The following is a 24750-nucleotide window of genomic DNA, read 5'->3' as shown; positions in this document are numbered from 1 at the left end:
TAATTGTCGCGTGAATTTCGCACGTGCTCACACAGTGAAACCTTTCCCTCCCGCCGAATTTTTCGTGAATCAGTTCCCCTGGCAGAATTAGGTTGAACTTAGCCGTTGACACGGTTCTCCCATCACGAAGTCGCCCAACAAAATGTAATCTTGTGGTGTAGTGGTTGGCATATCTGCTTCGTATTCTGTAGGTTCCGAGTTGGAATCTCAGCCCGGAGACCATCCGCCCTAGCTGAAATTTTGCAGTCCTTGCATGCCAGTTCTTCTGTCGTGTGTTAGAGCCGGTTAATTCCCTTCCTTTTAATTTATATAATAAAGTCGTTTGACATTGTGTAGCTGAGGAAGCGTACAAATGTCAGTAACTAAACTGTCCAGAAGAAAATGAATTACTTCGTGTTAGTGTTCGAGGCAGTTTTGAAGGGCAGCGATTGAATTGAACCAGTTCGCGGAACTGGCACTGAACAGTGCTTGTAGGCTGAGTGAAGACTCTTCTTGTGAGTGCATCGTTCCTGTGTTTGCAGCCTTCGTTAATAACTTTTGGACCATCATAGCACTGGTGACTACCGAAACTTCATATGTTTTCACTTTGAACGCGAAAGTCGTTTAGCGTAGGACCCTGCAGTATTTTGTGATAAGAGGAGCTGAAATGTCTGATTTTGTTGAACTGAGGACATGACGGTGGAGCGAAATCTGTGTTTGTCTCTCCGTTTGATCGCTATAACGAATGATCCGTTGGAAGGAGGTATGTGCCAGGTTTGTGTGGAGATACACATAACTGCAAATTCTATAGGAAATGTATCGTTTTATGTTATAACTTTCAAACATGAGGAGATAAAATGTCAGCGATATGCCCAGAAACACTCTTGTCATGTCGGGCACATTTCACAGAAATCGATTACGAACTTGATAAATTTCAATTTGTAATTCCTGCTGACCTCTTGGGAGAGTTTAAAAGAAAGTAGAAGTCGTGAGCCTTTTTGTTTTTGTTTCCAGAAATTTCTTGATGTGGCTCTAGTACTGTGATTAATGCGATTTCTAACCGCCCGGAGGTTTGCTGTCAAAACCGTAATTACAGGTAGGAAAATTACGTTGCGGCATGTACTTTAAAGTGATCTGTAAGTGAACGTGACAGCTTGCCCATCTCATGGAACCGGGTAGTTTGGCTTAATGCTAACACAGCTGTTGTGTGTTTCAGAGGCATCGGGTTTTAGCCCTTGGGTAAAGGACTGGATGTAAGCTTTGAGGTTTTCACGGCGGTGACTATGAAGAAAGCCGTCTTTTGGGATGTGGCGCCGTGTAGAAATTGTGTTAACCGACGTTTCGGAGGAACGTCGGTTAACACAATTTCTACACGGCGCCACGTCACAGAAGGTGGCTTTCTTCAATGCACTGGTTGTCTGACATATCTGAGTTTCTTTAGAACTTTCCAGTTAATCGTGTATGGTTAATTCATTGCATCTGATACACTCTCGTTAAATTAAGCATGAATCCACTTAATGTTTGTATCTCATATAAGACTTCAAGCTCTCCCTGCGGTGAATATTAAGATGAAGAAGAGTAAGTCAAGCGAACTTGGCTTACATTTCTGCCCAGAAGATGGAGGCAGCAGATACTTCCGAAACATCTGTACCTACCTATCAAGCTACACGGCGTCACTTTCAAGAGAGGCATAATCATTGCGCATTAATTTGTGGTTTTTTCCTCCTCCTGACTGGCAGCGTATTCGGAATTGATCAGTGTTTTCCCCATGACGACCTTTCCTGCGTTTTGATGTTATGGATGAAACTGTCTTTCATTCTTTACATTTCGTGGGAGTAGTTTCGTTGCGAATGAGGTATTTTATTTATGCTGCCTGAGGCATAAACTTTTCTAAGTGATTAGTTCTTTCTGTAATTACAAGTGGCCCATATAATCCCCGTATCTAGCGAGGCATGAATTTTCCTCCGTTTGAGTTTAATGCGACTAGATGTAGCTAGCGATAGTCCTTGTGCTCTTCATGAATAGCGACCCAGTACATTTAATTAAGGACGAAGACTTGTGTGCAGAAATATTTAGCTCCTTCAGAATTCAGGCCTGCAGAGTTTTGAAATTGTGACAGTGTTATTTCTGCCTTGAATGATTTGTTTTTCACTTCATGAAGGCGTTAGGGAGTGGCTATGTTTAGAATGTTTTGTGCGGAATTTGGGGCAGTGGTTCACAAATGAGCCCGCACTGCTTGATTTATTTCGTCAGTTCCAGTGCCAGACACGTCGCAAAGGTCGGGGTTTGCCAGATTCTGAATGTTTGCCCATAGAACGCATTGCCTCTTCGGAAAATAGTCATTCTATGTGGTTGAGATGTGAGCTGTACCGGAAAAGCACATATTTTCACTTGCAGGTTGAGTTGAGTTATTTAAGAGTTCCAAGATGGACAGAAATTAAATTTTGTGGTGATGTTTAAGACTGGCTGGGTGAATTCGGATGAGAATAATAAAGGAGACCTAAGAATTGATCGCTTTTATTACATGGCTCGCTGGTTCAGAGATGCCTTCGCATGCCGTGGTGTAGGATGTGAGCTGTCATCTTCTGGACGCTGAAGTCGACCTTGCGCTAAATACAGTCCAGTTAATCGTATATAAGATTGGAGCTTTTCAGGGCGGTGACTATTCGTATGATGGAAATGAGAATGACAATGTACCCCTCCACAGAACCTTCAGATACGCCGTGACGTGTGTGACGTGTGATGTGGAGTTATTGCGGCCATTATCCTTGTTATTCCACCCGCTGCGACTGGGCTTCAACCGATGTGCTCTTGCGATTATATTTTCGTTCCTAAATTCCTTATTTGTTCCCGTGTGGCGTCTGTTGTATTTGACCCGAACAGAAAGTGATAAAACGTCGCTCCAAGTGAGTTCTTAAATGATTTTGTATTCTGCGATTCTGTCCCCCGTGATGATTTGTTGTAGATGAAAATTGGCTGTCATAGCTATTCGGATGTTAGAGAAGTAATTTCTGTTTTTGTGGAGGGAGAACCAAGAAAAGGAGAAAGAAAGGTTTCGCAGAGAGAGTGGCGCGCTGGTGTCCACACTGTGCAGGTTACGCGTAAGGAAAGCAATTGTAGGTAATGTTAGAAAGGGAATCGGTACTGTCTAATTCCGGGAGTGCCTTAGTGTAAGTGAAGTGAATAAGATTACGTTGAACTCTTACCATATAATAAGTAAACATTAAATTCAAATGCATCTATTTACTGACAGTATATATTGGTTCAAATGGGCGAAGAGTCAAATCTGCACTAAATGTATAAACAGCCAATGTTAAGGCTTCACTCTTCACAGTGCTACACGTTAAAAATATTAAAATTAAATTAAATATAGGCGTACAGAATTTTTTAAATCTGTTTCTAAGTCATGTTATGACATGAAATTGCATCAGAAGAACAAAACGTCTGACTTGAATACAGGCTAAACTCAGTTGAGACCTTCTTCCGTAATTGCAATAAAAGATCGCAAATGCGGAAAGAAAGATTGAAACGTTTGAAGCATTAGGTTTCATGGAGATTGCCCTGTTATATTGGAGAAAAGGAGACTTATGTTTGTGTAAAGTTAAGTAAGATCATCATTACGCAAGTTTTGGTTACCATAGCAACACCTTGCATGAACGTGTGGATGTGTCAGGTGTAGTGTACTACATAAAAGAAATTGTTAATGATTGAATATTGGTACGTGTTATTCTTGTAAGATGCCAGAAATGTTGCCTCGACACATCATCGATAACATATACAGGGTGTTTTTAATAGAATTGACGCGTTCACGGCTCTGCGCTTCATCGCTACCTGCGCACCGGTGGCCGCGAAGCGCACGCGAATTTTGCCGATGACTCAGCATGCCGATAACATTTGGAATGAAGGGAAGTCTTACCGTTGTTCACAGATCTCAGGAGGTGTTAAAAATGTTGTCCTACGCCTAAACATATTTCGCAATTAATTGTTTCTTTAAAAAATACGTACAACAGTCCTTTTTGCACTTACAGCACCCCAGACACCAACTTTAAATGGATGGCTTCAGCAGTTGTGTTGCAGTTTCTGCACTAGACTTTGACACTCCAGTCTCCTGAGCTAGACGTTTCAGTGATTTTCTAGGTGTGTGTCCAAGTCTGGCCCATGTCATCTGACTTCTCAGCAAGCACTCGGCGCTTAGAGTCCCGTTCTAAGTTCACTCACCAAATTATGAATTGTTTGTCTGCTGGGAACTCTTTCATCACGAAATTTATGTCGAAATTTTTGCCGGCACACTCCAGCAGATCCATGTTTCACGTAGGTGTCTGACAGAGAAATACACGTTGCTCTAAAATATCGCAAACCATGTCGTGCCACACTGTTCACTAACTGTTAACTGGGAACAAATGGCTCATGGCGCAGACAACTACTGCCTGCTGCTGACAAATCATAAACTCCACATGCATGAATGAACCGCACTGCCCGCCGTGTAACATAATGCTATGTAGAGGTCTACAAGTTAATTATTTTCCTTCATTCCATACGTTATCGGACATCAGGCATGCTGAGTCGTCTCCAAAGTTCGCATGCGCTTCGCGGCCGGCAGTGGACCAGTCGCCGTGAAGCGCAGAGCCGTCAACTCCTCAGTAGCATTAAAATTTTTCCCAGTATGACTGGAAAGGGATACGGGACAAAGCAGGGGAAGTTAGTAACTTGTAATAAATGACAAGCCATCCTGTTAAATTGTAAACGGATGTTACACTACTGGGCATAGAAGTTAGGTGGAATGAAGCTTCATGTAATGATTATCGAGAATATGAGTCGTAGATAATCTGCGTGTGTACAGGCAGCCACTGTTGAGTGTTGAATATTGTTTATATATAAATTCGGAAATACATGTGTTTAATTATCCCGAAACCCGCAAGGCGTATGCACTAAAATGTATTGCATATAAAATATATTTGGTTTTCCATTACAGCTTTTGTTCCACACACTTTTCTCTTTGTTTGTTATTTAACTGAGCTCTCGCACAGCGGTCGTGGTTTCGGCTGCTAGGAACGAGGCATCTTGCTTATGCGCATGAGCGCTGTCGCACCAATGTATGTAAGTTGACACGTTTCCCGCGTTTTCCTCTCAATTCAAGTTATTTCTGGTTTATAAGCAGTATTTGCGAGTTCGTGTCTGTGCGTAGCTGCCTGAACCGCTGACATGATTGCTTTTAATTCGGTGTGGAGAATCTCGCTGGAAGTTGTCGGTGAATTCAGGTTCTGGCCAGCTGCAACAAGAATTGCGTGTTTCTGCGTGCATCTGGAGCCAAATACGCCGAATATTTGTTTGAGCGAATAATGTTTCAAACAAACCTTGTAGACGAAAATGAAACACATACCCAAAATACGTTTTTCGCAATGTTTACGGATATCGAGATAATTAGAGGATTTATAGCTCTAGAATTTCTGGAGTCATTTTGTATTGGAGGCTCCTACACAGCTGTGTAGAAGGTCATGTTTGTCTGTGACCTAGCATCAGCGCATAAAAATTTAACTTTTTCCGTAAAGGAGTCAGTGGGAGACCTTCACTGAAAGTTGTCGAGTAATTCCTGTTTTCAGCCTTATTGACCCATAATAAAGTCCACTTTGCGTCCACAAGTGGCCTTATTAGAAACCGTTATTCACATTTCATAACCAGGCCGCAACAGAACTAAATAAACTGCAAAGTCAGCTAAGAATTTTGTTTACTGTATTATGGAGTATACCCTTTCTAATCTTGTTTTACCAACGGTAGGTCTAGTTGAGTTACCTTGGATACGTTATGCAGACATAATAAGGCGATCTTACTAAATAAAATCCTGCAGAACCTAGCATGGAACCCAGAGCATCACGAAAGTCGTCTGAAGGGTGTGTCTAGTGATCACTCAGGCCTTTTGTACGGTGTAGACAGTAAAACGACCGGGATATAAAGCTGGCCACTTTTTAAAACTCCATTTAGGACCGAGGTTAGGCGTTCGTGCCTCAGTTCCTGCACCCCCCACACGGTCACGGTCTTCATGAGATGGTGCTTAACCGTTTAAAGCACAAAATCCATCCGAATAATATTTAAAAATGAAACTCGTGCAATACAGAACCTACACTGCATCTTCATTACGAAGATCAGCTGGTCAGTGAATCTTAGAGAAATCATCGCTGTTCATTCTGGGAGACACACAGAAGTCGTGAATATGTTATACGGGGGAAATGCCAGTTACAGTTTCCTCTGTGAAGGAAAAACGGGAAGATGAATTGTGTGCGTATGATTGGGAATTCCTTGGGACAGGATGTGTACAGCTGTTGCGGCCCGTTTCCGTGCCTGGAGTTACTTATGTTACATGGCCGCGCCACAGCTCAAGCAGTTAGTCGCTCGCTTCCCACCGCGGCGGCCCGGGTTCTATCCCGGGTCTCGTCAAGTGGGATTTGTGAACAAAATGGCGCTGGGGCAGGTTTTCTCCGAGTACTTCGGTTTCCCCTGCCAATCTTCACTCCACCGGTTGCTCCACAATCACCCTCACCTATCATCTGGGGCTGGTACAATAGGCCAGAAGTGGCCGCAGTACAAGGGACTTAGTCCCACCCTGCTAGCAATAAAAAAATTCTTATGTTACATGGCCTGTCAATTCCCAGAATCAGGCCAGGCAGATAATTGAATGGCGCAGTTTCGTTGCACGATCGTAACCGAGTGGAAACTGTGGACAGCAGAGGGTGCATATTTTTCCTTGCAATTTTGTATCTCTAGGATATGATAGCGGCATGTTGACAGATGCATTGAACGGCAGACATGCGGGTACATATGTGGGCCAGTGGTGGTAAAAAATAAAATTGCCCCTGTGCCTATTTAGATAAGCATTACGCCATGAAGATATGGGGGGTGGAGGTATAGCTCAGCCTTTCTTGACCTTGGCACCAGATGGAGGTGAGTGATGAGCTTCACGTCCCCTGCCGCTTTATCCCCGAGGAAAGAGCCCCCCCCCCCATATCAATTGGATAGGAAACTGGGTGCGCCCCAGAGTCGTCCTGAACCATGTGAAGAGGGAAAATATCTTGCCTTGCCGGGAATCGAACCTGGGTCGTTCAGTTCGTAGCCCTTCGCTCTACCGTGTGAGCTACCCAGGTTCCAAATAATTAATGGGTAATTTATTTTCTTTGTGGACGGATGGAATAATTTCGAAGCGACGGCAGGCCGAAGAGCTTCGCTAGATAAATATGTAAGTCAAAAACCGTTAAATGATTATAAAGTCTTGTGCTCACTGAACGTGCTTTATAAATATACCGAAAGACATATTTGCATCCATAATAAATTATTTCATACACATTAGGGTCCGTCCAAAACTGAATGGAATCAATAGGGCGTTCAAGACACGCATGGAACGAGCCTGAAATGGGCTTCACGCGGCCTCATGTGCAATTGTGTGCGCAGGACTACATATCCTCAGAACACTGTGTCTGACGGCAGGCGGATGGCCACTGAATTACGTACTATCTGGTCAGGGCCGCCGCTTGCGGAATAATAGACTTCCCTCGCTGGACGCTACCGCCAGCAGGCCTCATTTCGCTGCCCCTGGCTGGATTGCACACCCCGGGTCAGGAGCGCACAGCTGCGCGGAGCGCTACTTGCACAGTTGCTCATGACAAGCAGTCTCCGTGGCATCGCTAGACCTCTAGTGACATGTCCTTCAAGTGTTGCGTCGTGGGCACATCACATCAAGGCTTTCCACCCTTTGCTTCGGGTAAAGAACGGGGGGCTGTTAGCTTCGTAAGGACTTTTCTCCACTGAGGAAGGCCGACTAATAAAATGATCATAATACGCAGAATTACTGGGTTTTTGGACACATTTTCCATCGTCCTGTATTCTAGAGACTAGAAAACACGACGTGTAGGAGACTGGTTGTTTCCGTCCTCATGTGAAGGTGGAAGACACCTACTAAGGTTAGCTCTTTCTAAGGGGCCCAACTGCGTAGGTGTTTCCGCCCCTCCCTCACCTGAGGACGGAAACAGATCCAGTTTCCGAAACGTCGTGTTTTCTATTTTCTAGACTACCGGGCGATGGAAAAAAGTCCCGAAACCCAGTAATTCTGTGTCTTATACACCGTCGTTAGAACCCTTTAGGATCTACATGATCATACTAGTATATTATTGTTGGTTATTGCTTTATAATTCTAGTATAGTAATAAAATCGTGATTATGTGAATATTTTTTGGGGTCAGTGTATTCAGTGCAGTTTGATAATACACTCTCCGGGTCTGCTCTGATATTTGTTGGGCGATATTTAATAGAATTCTAGAACAGACTTCGCTCAGTTCATGAAAAATGTACACAGATTTTGTTTTTATCATGCGACATAGAATACGGATTTCATAAAGATTGTAATTTGTACAAAGGTCGGATAAAAATTAGTGGCAACACCTCTGTAGTTCTGAAATGACTATTACCTGAGGTAAATATATAATCGTCCCCCATGTGTACCACCTTCTGCCAAATTTGTGGAAGGCGTCGTACACCATCAGCGCGCCCACTTCTGTTGTTGTCCAGCAATGACCGCCCTACAGCACGCATAATCGCCTCTCTTGTGTTGTAACGTGTCCCTCGCAGTGGTTCTTCCATTTTAGAAAAGAGATTATAATCGCACGGACTCATATCGGGTGAGTATGGCAGATGTTGCGAAGGATATACTTGACAGCGTCAGCAGTATGAGCCCTTGCATTGTCATGAAGGATGATGGGGTTCGTTGCCAACAAGTGTCCCTTTCTCCTTAGTTGGACGAAGATGATTACTCTGGAAATTGCAGTAGTAGGCAGCGTTTACTGTCGGTTGTTGAAGTACAGTGTGGTGCAGTATCACTCCATCAATGTCATATGCCACAATGAACATCGCCTTCACATTACTCTGTGTAGGGCGCACTTTCTTTGGACGAGGAGAGCCAGGATGCTTCCATTCATTTGATGGTCGCTTCAAGTGCGGTTCGTATGAGCGAGCCCAAGCTTAGTCCAGAGTGACGATCCTCCCAAGGAAGTCGTCACCTTCCCTCTGGTACCGGTCCAACAAGTCCTGTGCAGTTGCATAACGTTGCCATTGTTGCACCTCGGAAATTGTATGGGGTACCCAACGCGCTGCAGTTTTACGGTATAAAGAATATCGTGCAGAATGTGGAGCACGGTTTTGTGACATACGCCTAAGCAGCTAACTCCCGCCCAGCCCTTCGACGATCGACATCCAGCAAAGAAGCAAGAAGCTGAATTGTGTGGTTGTCAGCATGGGGTCGTCCTGAACGGCATCGCTCCCTTCACGGAACAATTTCACCCACCGTGCCACTGTGCGATATGGCAAAGCAGCATCAGCACGTGCTTCTCGCAGCCCCTGATAACAGTTTTGTGCACTACGATCTCGTGCAACTTCAATATTTATCCGAGAGCGTTGTTCTTGTTTCGTAATGTTGTTAGGGTGCTTGAACTGGGCTCCTGCACTTCAAGACGATGCACAGTGCAACTCAATGAAACACAACCAGAGCCACTCACTGTACTACTTCAACTGAACTTCTGCTATCAGCTACAGACGGCGCTAGTGCCACCTGACGCACATCTTTCATGTTACAGCAGTGTTGCCACTACGTTTTATCCAACCCTTGTATTTAATTTTTTTTTTCAGTGTGCTGTGCACAGACGACGCACAAACAATTTTTTTTTTTTGTGGGTGTACGGCTTTATATATACATGGTGGCCCAAAGTCAGTTAACTGGTTCAGAAAATGTACATCAAAATGCGTTAGAAATTTCTTTATTACATACTGAGTTAACAAAATTTGTTGCAAATGAGTTCCTCTTTGTTCAGTCCGCAGCTCGACACCCTGTTATACCGTTCCACAAATTTGCTGGCACTTTGAAATCTGAGCATTCCAGTTAATTCGAATAAATATTTTAGGTTGACTGACTTTTGGGCCACTCTGTATTATGGTGTTAACATTAACGCGATGACCATTTAACGGCCCCTAAAGATGGCAGTGACTGCACGAATGTGAGAGTATTTATAATATAGCGCTCAAAACTGTTTCTGTCTCACTGCAGTTTGATACCTCTGTACCGTACTTAAATAAACGAACTCTAGGCTCGGGGGGAACCGAAAATCGCATTAAACGGCTTTGTTTTTAATTAATGCGTGAACTTCATTTATCACACATTTCCAGACTCCTCTGGGCAGTTAAATCAGCCATGATTCAGGCCATTGTCGACGTCACGGTCGGTAAGTCAGGCGTCCACCAGTCTCTCAGTCCTTTCGTTAAGCCGCCGAGCAGTCTGTCAGACAGTGACAGGATAATAGGCAGAACCAGCGAGGTCGTCGAGTGTAATTACAGTGCAGATAGTGGGTACTGAGTCGCACGCATGCGTCCTTTGCAACTCGCTTGCTCACCAGAATGGCAGGTATCTAGAAGCGTGGTTGTGAATAGAACAGATCTCACCTCTGCGGGAATCGCGGTTGCTCGTCATGTACATATCCAACCAACACTGTTTTGACTGAGCTTTCTTGTCTCACAGATACATTCTGTTCTGTGCTAAAGGCGTAATCAAGTAGGAAAATGGCCCTGGTGCTTAAATCAACGTCACGTCCTGAAGACGTATGGGAGAATGGATGTGTAGAATAACGGACTGAGCGCAATACTAGGTGGAAATGGTCGCGGCTGCTTAATCCCCGGTAACAATTACCGCCGTACTCATTGGGTGGGAAACTGGCCTTGTAAAATCATAGCACATCAAAGTTACTTAGTTCCTAACCAGTTTCTTGCACATTGAGCCGTTATGAGTTGTGTATGAAGTAGGGCTGGTAGTGGTCTGACAGTGGCCAAAAGTAACTTGTGTGCCAACTCTTAGATTAGACGGCCAACGCCAAATTTCTACGAAATCCGTTCAGAAGTTTTTTTACTTCGGTGCTGACATAAACCACTCGCAAGCGTCCGTGGATGCATTTAACAAAAAAGAGAACAGAACTGCCCTGAACAAACTGTGCAGCGAGGCGAAGCATTTAATATTTCGAAATAAACAGCCTGCAGCAACGGTTTCCTTCCACAGTGCTGCCCTCTAGAAGTTGTACGATCATCGTGATGACGCGACTGATGTATTGATACAACTGCCTTCTGAGTTCTGCACAGGAGGTTGCATGTATGAATGGCTGTTTTCGGAAGCGTAATTTGTTTCCTTTCACACAAAAAATATTTATTCACAATAATTCGTTGACGGACTCATTATTATAAGCTTCACCTAGTCAGCTGGTGTAGCGAAAACGCTCCAGACTTATGTTCTGGAGGTGTTCAGTTCGAAGCTCGGTCGGGACACTGGCTTGCTTCCTCCCGTCCAGACAAATGTTGGGATAGTATTTCGCTTAAGACCATCATCGATTTCTTCCAGATCCTTTCAATACATCGTTTGTTAATCATCTACCTGTTGACGCTGTCTAGTCTAGTCATAACATAAGGCGCACAAGAGTTGAATACCAACCAGTCAACGGTGAAACGAAACTACCAAATTAAGTAGGCAACTAACCAACCAATTAGTAAAAACCAAATTAACTAACAAACCAGCTATCAACTATCCTACTGATAAGCGAAATTAACTAGTCAGTCAGGCAACTAGATTAATTATCCGTGTGAAGTTCCCCCTCATAAGGACTTGCGACCTCCAGTCTTAAATGTGTTAGTACTGGGAGTTAAGGCACCACAGTGACTTCTGCCTAATGTTCCACTGCATAGAACAGCCTTAAACTAAAGTGGCACAGTACGGAGTATTTGCTTACATGAGCACATCCCTGTTTATATGACGGATCGCGTTCGTCTTTCTAATGCCCTTCATTAAAGTCGTCCACTTGATTGATTTTGAGTGAGAAAACACACATTTCAGATTTGAACTTCTCAAGGCGGTGAGTACTAACATTACCGCAATTCGGTACATGACGCTGTGAAGTCTGGCAGATAGGTAGCAACATTTCGGAAGAATATTCATTTAACCCCGAAGATAGAGACAGTGCGTTCTTCCAAAACTTTGGTACCTATGCACGAAAATTACACGGTGTCACATGCAGGAATGTCGTAATCTTAAAACCTTGCTTTATTTTTTGTTCGGCACGTATTTGAACGTATCTTAGTTTTTAGTGTTCAGTTTATATAAGAAGCAGATGTTTTGAAAATGTGGCACAGCTCATATTTGGGAACGACGATAACAAATCAAAACCTGATTCAGGAGGAAATTAAGAGGAGATTGAACTCGGGTAATTCAGTCCAGAGCCTTTTGTCCTCTCGTCCGCTGTCAAAAAACATAAAAATGAGAATATACAAAACTATAATTTTGCCTGTGGTTCTGTATGGGTGTGAAGCTTGGTCTCTGACATTAAGGGAAGAACATAGACTGAGGGTGTTGAGAATATTTGGACTGAAGAGACATGAAGTGACAGGAGGTTGGAGAAAACTGCATAATGAGGAGCTTCATAACTTGTATTCTTCTCCAAGTATAAGTAGAATGATTAAGTCAAGGAGAATGAGGTGGGCAGGGCATGTAGCACGAATAGGGGAGAAGATGAATGCATATAGGATATTGATGGGAAAGCCAGAAGGAAAGAGACCACCGGGAAGACCAAGGTGTAGGTGGGTGGACAGTATTAAATGGATCCTAGAGAGATAGGATGGGATGATATGGATTGGATTTATCTGGCTCAGGATATGGACCAGTGGAGGGCTCTTGTGAACACGGTAATGAACCTTCGGGTTCCATAAAATGTTGGGAAATTCTTGAGTAGCTGCACAATTGGCCATGAATGGAGACTTTGCCGTTAATGAGAGTATAACTAACGAACGTGGCGGTGTGAACGAGTTCGTGGACTCAGCGGGATGGACCGAACACGGCAATAAAAGCTTACAGTTCCGTAACCGTAGGAAAGCTGTTGACTGTTGGTAGCTGAAGGAACTCAGTTCAGTGTATTCTCAATGCTGTGTTGTCCTCGGGCTTCTAGGAACAGTGAGATGTATTGTGACGTCACAGCACAGGTGTCCCAACAAAAGCGACGAACGAAGTGGCGCGTATTTCCTGATATGGGTGAGTTAATCATTGACAAACGATCACGTGATCGTGTGTTTTATTGTGGCGTGCTGTCTGCACAGGGTCCCTGTTATTTAATGCGAGATGTATTCTGAATGCGACTGTTCGACAAAGCTGGTAAATGCCATATCTGGCTGCTTTCGTGTCTCCTCTCATCACTTCACGTTCGTGTAAAATTTATCGACGTACGTGAAGCATAGATGTCACTTATGATCTTGAGATTTAATTGTGTTTGGGCCATAAAGTTAACGCCTTGTGGGGTACGTCGTGCCGGTTGCTATGTTCGTACATAGGCGTTTCGATAAAATTCGGTATTGGGGATCTGCACTTTATCTAACGAATTATTTCATTTTGTTCCATATAGATCCAGTGTAACACCTTCCGAACGTGAAAATCAATTCGAATTTCACTCTCTGTGAGTATGAGGCATCGTAACATGAGATGAAGTACAGCTGTCATTAAGATCAAGGTTACAACTTTACTAAAAACATTTTTCGATATGATTAGTAGTTATCGAAACAAGATGAAAACATGAAGGATGCCGTCTTCTGGGATGTGGCGCCGTGTAGATCTTGTGTGAACCGACTTTTCGGAGGAATGTACCTGCTGCATCTTCAGGGCAGGGACCAGCGTGAGCGGGTGGGTGCAAAAGCAGTGAAGGATATACCGTTACTCTAATATGCCGTGTTGGTGGGAGAATGCAGTTCTTGTAGTTGCCTTCTGTTGCCGTGATTCGGGGAATGTCTTAACCCTTTCCTGCGTCTTCTCCCAGAACAGTTTCCAAACAGGAACTATCCTCATTTTTATTTTTTCGTTCATGAGATTAGTTTTTGGGCTACAAGTTGTCCGTGATTTTTGGTGCAACTCAAAGTTCGCATTTCGTAGCGACGTGATCACTATTTCATGTTGTGTTTGCATAGGGCCTTTCACACGGTGTAGAGAAGTGTTCATCTCGAGATCAACGGCCATCATGTTTTGAATATATCAAACGCGACGGAGTTGTTTTGAATTTGAGTCGGCATGCAGGATACTCATTATGCAGAAATTCTTACAGTTTATTCGGATTTTGAAGCCGAAGATTTATGTGGTCATTCCTTTATTAAAAATAAGATTAATGTGCCATGCAAAGAGGTGGGTACAGCCTCTTTTTTCGTCATAACATTGATAACCTGTAAGAGCCAGCAGTTGTTTCAGGTCGGAGCGTTTGTTTATGCAGTATGTCTGTAAAACTGATACCAAGATGAAGTCTTCATGACACGAATGACGGCAGCTAACAGCATTTCAAGACATGCATGCATCTGTCATTTTCCTTCTGATTCTTTGTATATATCCCTGTTCATCGGTATCTGCGTATTTATATGCACACGGCACATAGAAGTTACAGATTGTAATGCAATGTGCGATTTTATCTCACTTGATGAGTCATCCTAGAGAAATGGTGAATTGTGTTTCAGCTGTGTCATTCAGGTCATTAGGCTTGAACGGATTTCTTGGTGGACTTGGGCCCAAAATGGGGTCTAGTGGGGCGCTCTACTATGATCGTGATGAACCTTCGGGTTCCTTAGAAGACCAACTGAGCAGTCTAGGACTAGACATGCACGAGAAGTGAATGAAGCGTGGATTATAGTGGGCCGATAGAGCCTCAAGTGATATTAACCTTAACAACGACTTGTACTGTTGATCCACAATATGAATGGTATGAACCCGCCTGCGAGGATCACAGAAGTGTAATGTTGGTTTGTTCCTTCTCAGTTTCACTGGGCTGGCCCGGGCTCTCGCGTCCTCGAGCAGGCACATTTGCCGCCCCCGAGAGCCCAGTGCTTCAGAGGACGCTTCTCTCGGTGTCAGTGCCCCGCAGGGACCTGTCCTTGTAGGTCCCAGTCGGGCCACATCGCCTGAGAAACACAGGTAGGGCAAGCATTTGGCCTGTCCATGTTTTACAACTAATTCATCCGCTGTACAAATTGACCTTTGTTGTAGCCAGTAGTACTTGTGCTGAGTCCGCAAGTTTTGATGTTAGTGTGTTGGTTGCCACAGGAAGTTTCCCTCAAGCTGTGCTGGCTCTGGCAGGGGCAGTACTGTGTCCACACCGGCCTTCCGTGAAATGGGTACAGAGTGCTTGGGGTTAAAGCGGCAGAAGCGTGATTCAAAATTCCTCTGTACACCCAGGGGTTTAGATACAGAGACTATTCTAAATCCTAATGAATGGAAAGGTTAGAGAGTAAAGCGACTGGCTGCGCCATGATTCGCTTCCGCTCCGTAATCAAGACAAGAGTAACCATAGATTCACGCAACTCATGTCCAATGATACCATTTTTATCGAAAGTGTAAAGCGGCCAGAGCGTGAAACTGACCACTCACCTCCAACTGCTGAAGTCCTCTGTACTCTTAGCCGTACCGTGCTTGGACACAGGCCAGTTTTATCGTGTGGCACACGCAGAGTGTAATTCCCATGTAATACCACCAATCAAGTAACACTGGAGCTGGCACGGCCCTGTTTGCCCAGCTAACATGCATGGAACTTTGGATTCAGACCAGTAACACTTTGTTTTTGCTGTACTGATGCAGTTACTTGTAATTGTAACGTTCTTACGGTTTGCCTTAAGAGTGTTGTCTCAGTCTGTTTGAATGATTTGTAGATTTTAGTGTTCAGAGGATGTTAACTGGCTTAGGATCGTGTCCACTAGCGGCGTTAGTGGTGTTGAGCCTTGTAGTGAATGAGTTCTCTTCACCCAGAACTGCATGACCCTCATCAGCAGCTGAGGAGGAGCCAGGAGCTATGAGAAATAAAGTAAAACAAGAATGGAGAAGCGTACATTCTCACGAGCCACTTCACCTGCCTGTGTTCAGTGTTGATGAGATGGGCGTGACATGCATCACGCACGAGAGAACTGGAAGTACATAACACGATATTTTCAAACGTGAAAGAAACTCATTTTTATGCTGTAGAATCCCATCGTGTTTCAAAAAAAAAAAATTAAGGTATCCCTGTAACAGGCCGTGGAGGCTCATAGGGTTGTTAGATGTTAAGGTTCGCACATTTTCTAGACAGTCGGCTCACAGATGGCGGTGAGGTTGTCAGCCCTTTACATTCAAATAATATTCCTCGTACTCATTTCTGTTAGAGGCTGAGTCGACCCCAGGCCCATAGTGGGGCTGGAAGGATTAGGTAAAATGAAAAAAAAAATAATGACCTCATCGGGATTCGATACCACGACCTTCCGGCTTGTACCATAGTGCCTCAACCAACTACGCTGCCGCGTGCCTCCCATCGTATTTCTGTCAGTGTCGGTAAACAGGAGTAGCTAAAAGTAATTAAAATCATCAGTACACAATACAAGATAAATAGGCAATAGAAGCAGAACTTCAGTTTTTGGTGCCTTTTCGTTATTTACTGTGCCCGTTGAAACATAACCCGGAAACAGCAGGAAAATCAGCGCTACCATCGGCAAAGTGGACATGCAAAATTGTAATCGTGTTATGATGAATATAAATCCACAACAAAATAATCATATGTGATTTGTGTGACTGTTTCACGCAGTGACGTTTTGAAATTTACGTTGAACCTGGAGGGGAAATAAATACGTGTATATTGCAAGGATGGCAAAACGTACGGGACGTCGGAGCCGCAGGCAGTAGTGCGTTGCATAACCATGGATTTTTATTGCTAGTGGGGTGGGACTAAGTCCCTTGTACTGCGGCCACTTCTGGCCTGTTGTACCAGCCCCAGATGATAGGTGAGGGTGATTGTGGAGCAATTGGTGGAATGAAGATTGGCAGGGGAAACCGAAGTACTCGGAGAAAACCTGCCCCAGCGCCACTTTGTCCACCACAAATCCCACTTGACCAGACCCGGGATAGAACCCGGGCCGTCGCGGTGGGAAGCGAGCGACTAACTGCTTGAGCTGTGGCGCGGCCATAACCATGGCTACTTACAAAACACAGCTTAAAAGCAGTGTCTAGTGTTACATATGTGAATTTTGTTCGTTTATGAACAAGTAATATGGAATCAAAGCCAGACTTAGTCTTCGTTCACGTCATTAATTTTTCGTTAATGATAAATCAGTAATGCGAAATTATTTTCTGTAAAAATGATATCACCTTGAAAATGAACTGAAGTTGTGTTCACATTACTAACTTGGCGTAAAGAGTGTCAGTAATGGTGGGAATAAGGAACGCTTTATGTACGTTGCACTCACCTCACTGTTTTGTCCCGAATGAGCAAATAGTAGCGCGAATGTGACTTTGCTGTTAGCTGTAGGGTTGTTTTCTTCCCCTGGACGGCCATGCTGCTAACTTGCTGCTGCGGGACGAAGAAGCCTTTCATGTGAGGTGAGTGTTGGCACCCTGTTTCAGCACAGAACTCGCCGTAAGTGGTTCATAGGAGCATGTTGTACCTGAAGCTGTGTTGATATTGTGTTAACCGACGCTCACGCTGGTTCGCTCACGGATTTCTTATTTTCTACCCTGAAGACGGAGGCGATACCTTCCTCCGAAACGTCGGTTAACACAATATCTATACGGCGCCACATCCCAGAAGACTGCTTTCTTCAAGTCGACAACTGATTTCTTTAAGTTGTGGGTACTTGGTTTCTGGCAGTAGCTTCTATAATATTTTTCTTAGCGAATGCTCCATTAGCATACGGGCGTGTAGCATGATCAGTGTTCCATGAAGTAATACGACCAGCTTTGGTCGCTGGATCAGCGTCTGTAATGAATGGGGAAAGTAGTATTCGCAGACTGCGCAAGACTGATTTCAAGGCAACAAGCTTGTTTTTATGTAATTCAGGTTTGAGAGAAAATTCGAACGAAAACGCTTGGTGATTTTTTTTTCTCAGTGACATTTTGAATTGATAACTTTATATTGAAAAAGATAAGGGACAGCTGTTTCTTCCCATTCTAACTGAAAACTTCGACTTCTTCATATCTGCGATTCGTATTGTGTGACGTCATATCGGAAGGGCTCATATTGTATGAACACTCGTAAATTAACCAGTCGTGAATGGCAGCATACACAGAGAAGGCAATACCTACACTACAGACAGTTGGCAACATGCGTATGGCACGCACGATTGGCGCAGGCGCCGAACGCACAATGCACATGAACTCACTGCTACTGCGGGGTCATTTGTGGGTGCACGTGACAGTAGAATCGCTAGAGTTGGAATTTTAAAATAGACGCAAATGGCATGCAGTAGGTGTTTAGGTACGAACTTTCCACGCAGCAGAGCCTTTATAAAAGAAGATTGACTAATATTCATTTCTGAAGCCGTACCATGAGTTCAAAACAATCACATGTGGTTGGCAAGCAACTGCGTGGTCACATATGTTATTACACGGTTAATAACTTCTATCAAGTTAGCCTGTTATAATGCTTAGTAATTTCGTAGCTGTGTAAATGCTGTAGGCTGTAGGAAAATGCCATTTGGCCAGAACACGTTATTGTGATTGAGATATTACTGTTAAGCGGCAAAGGAAGAGAGACACGTCTTGGCGAAACAAGGCATTGATACGAAAGCAGTATTAAAATATTAACTTTAACATACATCTTTTGTGGAGGTATGAACTTTGATAATACAATGTCGAACCTTTGTGTATTAAGAATAAAAAATAACCTCATGTTACAGAAACACGGGAAAATGTTTTTTTACCAATGTGAGTAACTATTAAACGGCTCAAGAAGGCATTGAAAAACGGTAACTAGCAATGTACTGCAGGCCATTTTTTTTATTGCTAGTGGGTGGGACTAAGTCCCTTGTACTGCGGCCACTTCTGGCCTATTGTACCAGCCCCAGATGATAGGTGAGGGTGATTGTGGAGCAATTGGTGGAATGAAGATTGGCAAGGGAAACCGAAGTACTCGGAAAAAACCTGCCCCAGCTCCATTTTGTCCACCACAAATCCCACTTGACCAGACCCGGTATCGAACCCGGGCCGCCGCGGTGGGAAGCCAGCGACTAACCGTTTGAGCTATGGCACGGCCTACTGCAGGTCATAATATTCCGTCCAATAATCGGCGCGTGGCGTCACATTGTTCGTACTGAAAGCACCCAGAAAACGCCAAATGCTTGTTCGATATGTCTCGAAGAGTGAAAGGTAAACAAAGCAACACTTCCCACATCCGCTGACAGTGACATCATTTCAGTATCACGTGAATCCGAAGTGCTGACCTTGGTCTTGAGTTGCGTCCCTTCATGGGTTAGCAAAGAATCCACTGTTTATTCAGCGCAGAGAACACTCGAGGATGTCGTGGATTCGTTGTTTCCATTGTTCTTTGTAGCTTATATTTAAGAGGTTTTATATCCACATTAAGCCGGTCGGTGACTCATTGGGTAGAGGTTTATTGGCCTGTTCTTGCTACGTCCGATTCGATCCTCGAGCACCATGCTTAGAGGTTTTTCTGAATTCTTTCGAAGACAACCTTGGCTTAGTTGATCGACTATCAAACCATCTGCCGTACAGCATAACGCAGAGAAACGCCGAAACGCCGATCCTGGAGTTCATATTATGACCGCCCAGTTTCAAACTCTGATGATCGCGATTCGCGCTCTTTGGGGACGGATCGAAGTAAACTGAAAATGCAGAAATACTATATTACATTGCTTTGTTCATGCTGCAGGCATATGAATGTGACTTGAAGCTGAGAGTCCTTTTGAAAAATTGGAGTCAAACGCAGTCAGTGTCATGGTTAAGTCAGGCTTGCAGGTGGACTTGCCAGTTGAGGTAGAACCTGTGCTTATAGCTCACGGCTGTGGGAATCACGTGGTTTCGTTGATGGTGTCAAGTAGGATATTCTGTATAAGGGTGAGGAAATCTTCTAAGTAGCCAATTGGAAATGAGGCACTTGTATTAGTGTTGGGCGCCATGTGCAGGTACAGAACATCTCTGTATTCTCTGTTTCCGCTTCAGAAGGCAGCCGATGTGCCATCTAGATGTCAGGTCCAGCAATTCAAATTCAAGGAGATAAACTTTGCTGAGCAAACAAACTTCCATTAGCAGAGTGACTCATTGTAGGCCTGTCGTATGGTGTATGATAGGTGTGTTTTCCTGCAAATGCGACCCTCGAGAGAGACTCAGATCTTTGCTGAGTTACAGAATTCGAAGAATCCCACAAGTATTCGCCCCCAATTCAGTTAGAGCCGCCCAAGGCAGGAGTCTGGTAGGCTTGATTTATTGCCCACACAAATCTCGGCTCTATTTTCTGCTTTTGAAGTGTATGGTGAACTGTAAATCTCTTACCTAGCAGTTTGTATTCCGGAGGTAATGGTTCCAATCGCGGCAGAAACACCAGTAGTCCGTAGAAAGTCAACCGACGCGTCGGAGGAACATGTCGCCTCCATCTTCAGGACCGGCTTTCTGTCCTGACCGAAGCTCTTCGTAGTTTGTCTCAGTATTTCAAGGTGATGCCAAGGTATTAAATAGAAATAGGCTACGACCACATACTCCCCAAATAGTCATCCATTAGTCCTACCATTCGACACTGACAGCGTCGTTAAGTGCGTTTAGGCAAACATTTATGCACATGTTTCGTTACATAATGGAGCGTACTGAAAGCTACACATGTTCAGTGCTACTGATGATCTTAATATATTTTTTTAGTTTTCTTCATCTTTACGTATGTATGTACCGGGCCGATATGGACCAAATTATGAAGGACACGTTCAACGAAGAGCTATGAGGTATGTGGGAAAGTTCCCGGACTAGGTCATAAAACAAATGCAGGCTTAACTTGCTCAATTTTGGCTGCCACATCCTTCCAAACAGTCTCCTTGGGAACGTGTACAGCGATCCCATCTTTACCCACGCTTTAAAAGCACTGTGGAAGTCATCTTCCCTAATGCTGTATAACACCTCATGCGATACCCTTTGGCTGTCACACACTGTTTCAGAACGCCGCCCCTCCAGTTTCATTTTCAAGTTGGGGGACAAAGCGAAATCACAGTGGGGCAAGTCCTGGAGAGTAGGGAGGATGGGGAACGATAACCATGCTGTTGTTAGTCACAAACTCTGTGGTTTTCAGGGACGTGTGGATGGGCGCGTTGTAATTGTGAACCCTGTAATGAACCTTCGAGTCCCATAAAATGCTGGGAAGTTCTTTAGTAGCTGCACAATTTATGGCTTCTCAAGAAGGGCTCATCTTCATGAGTGAGTGAGTGAGTGAGTGAGTGAGTGATGGTCCAACACACCTGGCACTTTAGTCAGATCTTCGAGTAAAAATTGATCAAAATTGGTGGAGTATTTTTGAAGGTGAAACACGTAGTTGATAGGCGTTGTGCATTCGCTCCGTGACGCATCGGATTCAGCGTGACTTTGGGGTCAGAATCACGCCCCTGTCACGTGATGTACTTGCGGTTTGTGTTTATGCGTGCTGTGTTTCCGCAGGTAAGTCTGACCAGCCGAGTCATCCTGGTGGCCTTGCTGCTGTTGGTAAGTCTGTCAGCTGTTGGAAATCTACCAGACCCACAAACTTGTATCTTGTGCAATGCTTCAGCATTTCTTGTCTCACGCCCCCCTCCCCCCTTGCCACCTCATCTTACAAGAACATTTGTTTTGGTTTTAACGCGGCTTAGAAGAAAATATTAGTGATGTTTCTGTTTACACGCGGTTTAAATAACCAGATCCTTGGAAGAAGATCCCCCTTGAGAAACCAATAGCCCATTTATCTGCTCAAGATATTCCTCACGTTCATGGCCATTGTTGGTCGCTATTCTGAGCAGAAGAAAGTGCGGTGAAACGAATGCAGGCTACTTCTGATGTGGCCAATTTAAGTAGGTGATCAGTCCTACTTTTATAACGACAGTCGCTACAAATTGGCCGTTTTCATTGTGTTGGTTTTGCCACTGTGTTAAACCGTTTGAAGTCCCTGCTTGTTTTATTTAATTTTGCTTGGACACACCACATACTGAGCATGACATCAGCGAATCCCAAGTGAATGAGAAATAATTGTAATATTCAATGAGAAGTACAGTGTGGGAGGTGATAATGTGAGTAGCAATGAAATTGCAGTTACAGCACATGCAAGGGACGTGTGAGGTGGAGACTTGTACACAAAAGAAGTCAGTTCTACTGTTTTTAAGTCAACGTAGAAAGGTTAAAATATGTACGGGGTCTATACAGCAAAACGCAAGAAAGTGAACAAGATACAAGAAGAAAGCAGTCTCCGGCGTTTCGGAGGAACATACTGCCTCCGTCGTCAGGATCGAAGAATATGCCATACAAGTAATCAGGAAAGATACAGCAGGCAGCGCTTGGCTTCTTTACAGTGTTCTCTTCACTCTTGTTTGCTCAGGGTCCCGGTCCCTGCTCACCTGCCCCCGTCTTGCCACTTCACTGGCTGAGATGTCCCTACTCTTTGATTGGCTGTGTCAATGGTAGATGGTCTCTGAAATTTTCGAAGAGACACTCAAAATCACAGGAACTCTGTGTACTGTGGTGTTATTGAGGGCCGAGCTAATTGTCACCCGCAGTGCCACTGTATCTCGGTTAGCAGCGTGTTGTGCTTATTTTCTTGCCTTCCGTCTTTCGCCTGTTTTCTTTCTCGGTATTCCTCCATTTCTTTCTGTACAGCATAAACGAATGCACACATTTCCGTTTTTGTTGAAAACGTACCGAATTGAAACAGCAAATATTTCTTGTTGTAAAAGTCATACGATTTATTGAGCTCTGCATTTTATAACGCGTGCCCGTTTTTGTAACGTGCCATTTTGGGATACATGTAAAGCGGAGACCGCAATGGACCGTTACAGATCAGAACGAAATTGGTCGATCAGTTCGAGGTTGAGCGATACTTGGGCACTGTGTGCTTCCCAGAATCAATAGGCGGTCGCCTCCAGCTAATGATGGTCTTCCTGCTCCGATGCGCGAGGCTTGACTCATAACCCTTAAGTGGGGCACAGTCTGTTGCTTGTGCGCCGCGTTAATTATATGATTGTCACTTCAGTACGTAAATTTAACGCCTTTGTGACTCCTACTCGAGTCTTGTCGCCGTCTGTGGGTTGATGTGGCTCATCTTTTGATACCCACTTTGTTTCAGGCCTCCGCACCACGTATCAATAGATCTGGCCACATCCTACAGAAAAAGGAACCAATAAAACTGGAATATTTCGAGTAAAATACAAAACAAAATGGAAGTAACAAAGAGAATGCATTTGTTTAATTTTTAAATCTTACAAAATATTGTGTTTTCAGAGGATTTTCGCAGCATGACAGAAGTCACGTTAGGAAGTTGCCTTTGCAGAACCAGTGCCGAATTTCGCGGAATAATTTGTTGTATTAGTAGTAAAGAGACTTGACTTGTTCATGGGGACTGTGGGACAAGAAGAACCCGTCGTTCTGTATGTTTCGAACAAGCTGTTTGTGACAAAGGAGCCTGTGGAAGTACATATGCGGATTGGCTGTGATCGAACCCAGATCAGTAATGATGCCGTTGAAACTGCGAGCCGTGTTGTAGCCACCAATTTTGAAGTACGGAGTACCGTTGGTGTATGTATTAAAGTATAGGTGATAGTTTGAGGCATTGTTTTACTCCTGAATGTATTTATTGAGAAATATTACTTTGAAGTTTTTAATGCAAGTTCTTGTGTTGTGTTGAAGACTCTGAGCTTCCCTTGCCAAACGAGCCTGTGCGTCTGATCTACGATTATTACCAACAACAGTCTGTTGCAGAGAAGAGAATTGGACGTGTTCGAAAATTGTAGTGTTCCTTTGCTAATGGCTGAAGAATGAAATGTGCGCCACGCCGTATTGGTCGCTGGGCTAACCTCGGTAGCATTCACAAGGCAAACAATAAATACAAACAACAGATGAGTCGGAAACCCAGGTCAAGGCGCAGGAGAGAGGATAATGTCGTAATGAATCTGTGGGTCTGAGGGTCTGGACTGGACTGGAGTGAGTGCTCTGAGGACAAAGCTCTGTGATTGGCTTTGAATTCCGTTCACCGACTGTGTATTATTCTTATTATTCTTAGTGGGACGAGAATGAGTCCACTTGGTACTGCGGCCACTGCTAGCCTATTGTACCAGCCCCAGATGATAGATTATGAATGTGGAGTAGTCGGTGGAATGAGAATTTCCACGGGAAACCGAAGTAGTCAGAGAAAACCTGCCCCAGTGCCATTTTGTCCACCACAAGTCCCACATGACCTGACCTGGGCTCGAACCCGGGCCGCCGCGGTGGGAAACCAGCGGCTAACCGCCTGAGCTGTGGCACGGCCCACCGACTGAGTAACTGCCGACTTTTCGGACACACCCCGCGACTTGGAATTGGCTAGTTGTTTGGTTCGTTAATTTAGAAATATATCGTTGCAAAGCTAATCACTCTACAAGGAGTAAAGGAATATATTATCTTCTGTTTCATTAAACCACTTTGTCTGAGAGACTTTAACTAAAAGTTGTATATTTTAGTGGGATTTGTATGGTACCCTGAGCACTTTTTGAGAAAAACAGACGAAGTTTGTGTAAGTGGCTGATGTAGACCGAAATGGAACCCAATAACAACGATGTGCGCCCAGGCTCCGTTGTGCAGAATTTGATTGCAATCGGTTAAGTACAGTAGTTCTGAAAGCGAAACATGCGTACGAATGAAACCGTGTGTTCTGCAGTTTGTTGACTTAATCCACGTTTAGCAAAGACCGCTCACTAGCAGAACATATGGCAACTGTGACACAAGTTAGAGCTC

General features: G+C 44.1%; 1 protein-coding gene across 2 annotated transcripts in view; it reads left to right on the top strand.

The window, feature by feature from the left end:
* Positions 1–24750, top strand: part of LOC111868510 (protein bunched, class 2/F/G isoform) — a 151100-nt gene that overhangs the window by 36512 nt on the left and 89838 nt on the right. The window contains exon 2 of one of the 2 annotated variants that reach the window (XM_023859200.1): positions 14827–14982. The exons of the other annotated variant lie outside the window; for it this stretch is intronic. Within the exon in view, the coding sequence (XP_023714968.1) occupies positions 14827–14982 (156 nt within the window). The remainder of the gene's footprint in view (positions 1–14826; positions 14983–24750) is intronic. 2 annotated transcript variants of the gene reach the window in all.

The sequence above is a fragment of the Cryptotermes secundus genome, unplaced genomic scaffold, assembly GCF_002891405.2.
Source record: "Cryptotermes secundus unplaced genomic scaffold, Csec_1.0 scaffold206, whole genome shotgun sequence".
Classification (NCBI taxonomy): domain Eukaryota; kingdom Metazoa; phylum Arthropoda; class Insecta; order Blattodea; family Kalotermitidae; genus Cryptotermes; species Cryptotermes secundus.
The sequence above is the reverse complement of the archived record's forward strand: the minus strand, read 5'-3'. Positions and strand labels throughout refer to the sequence as shown.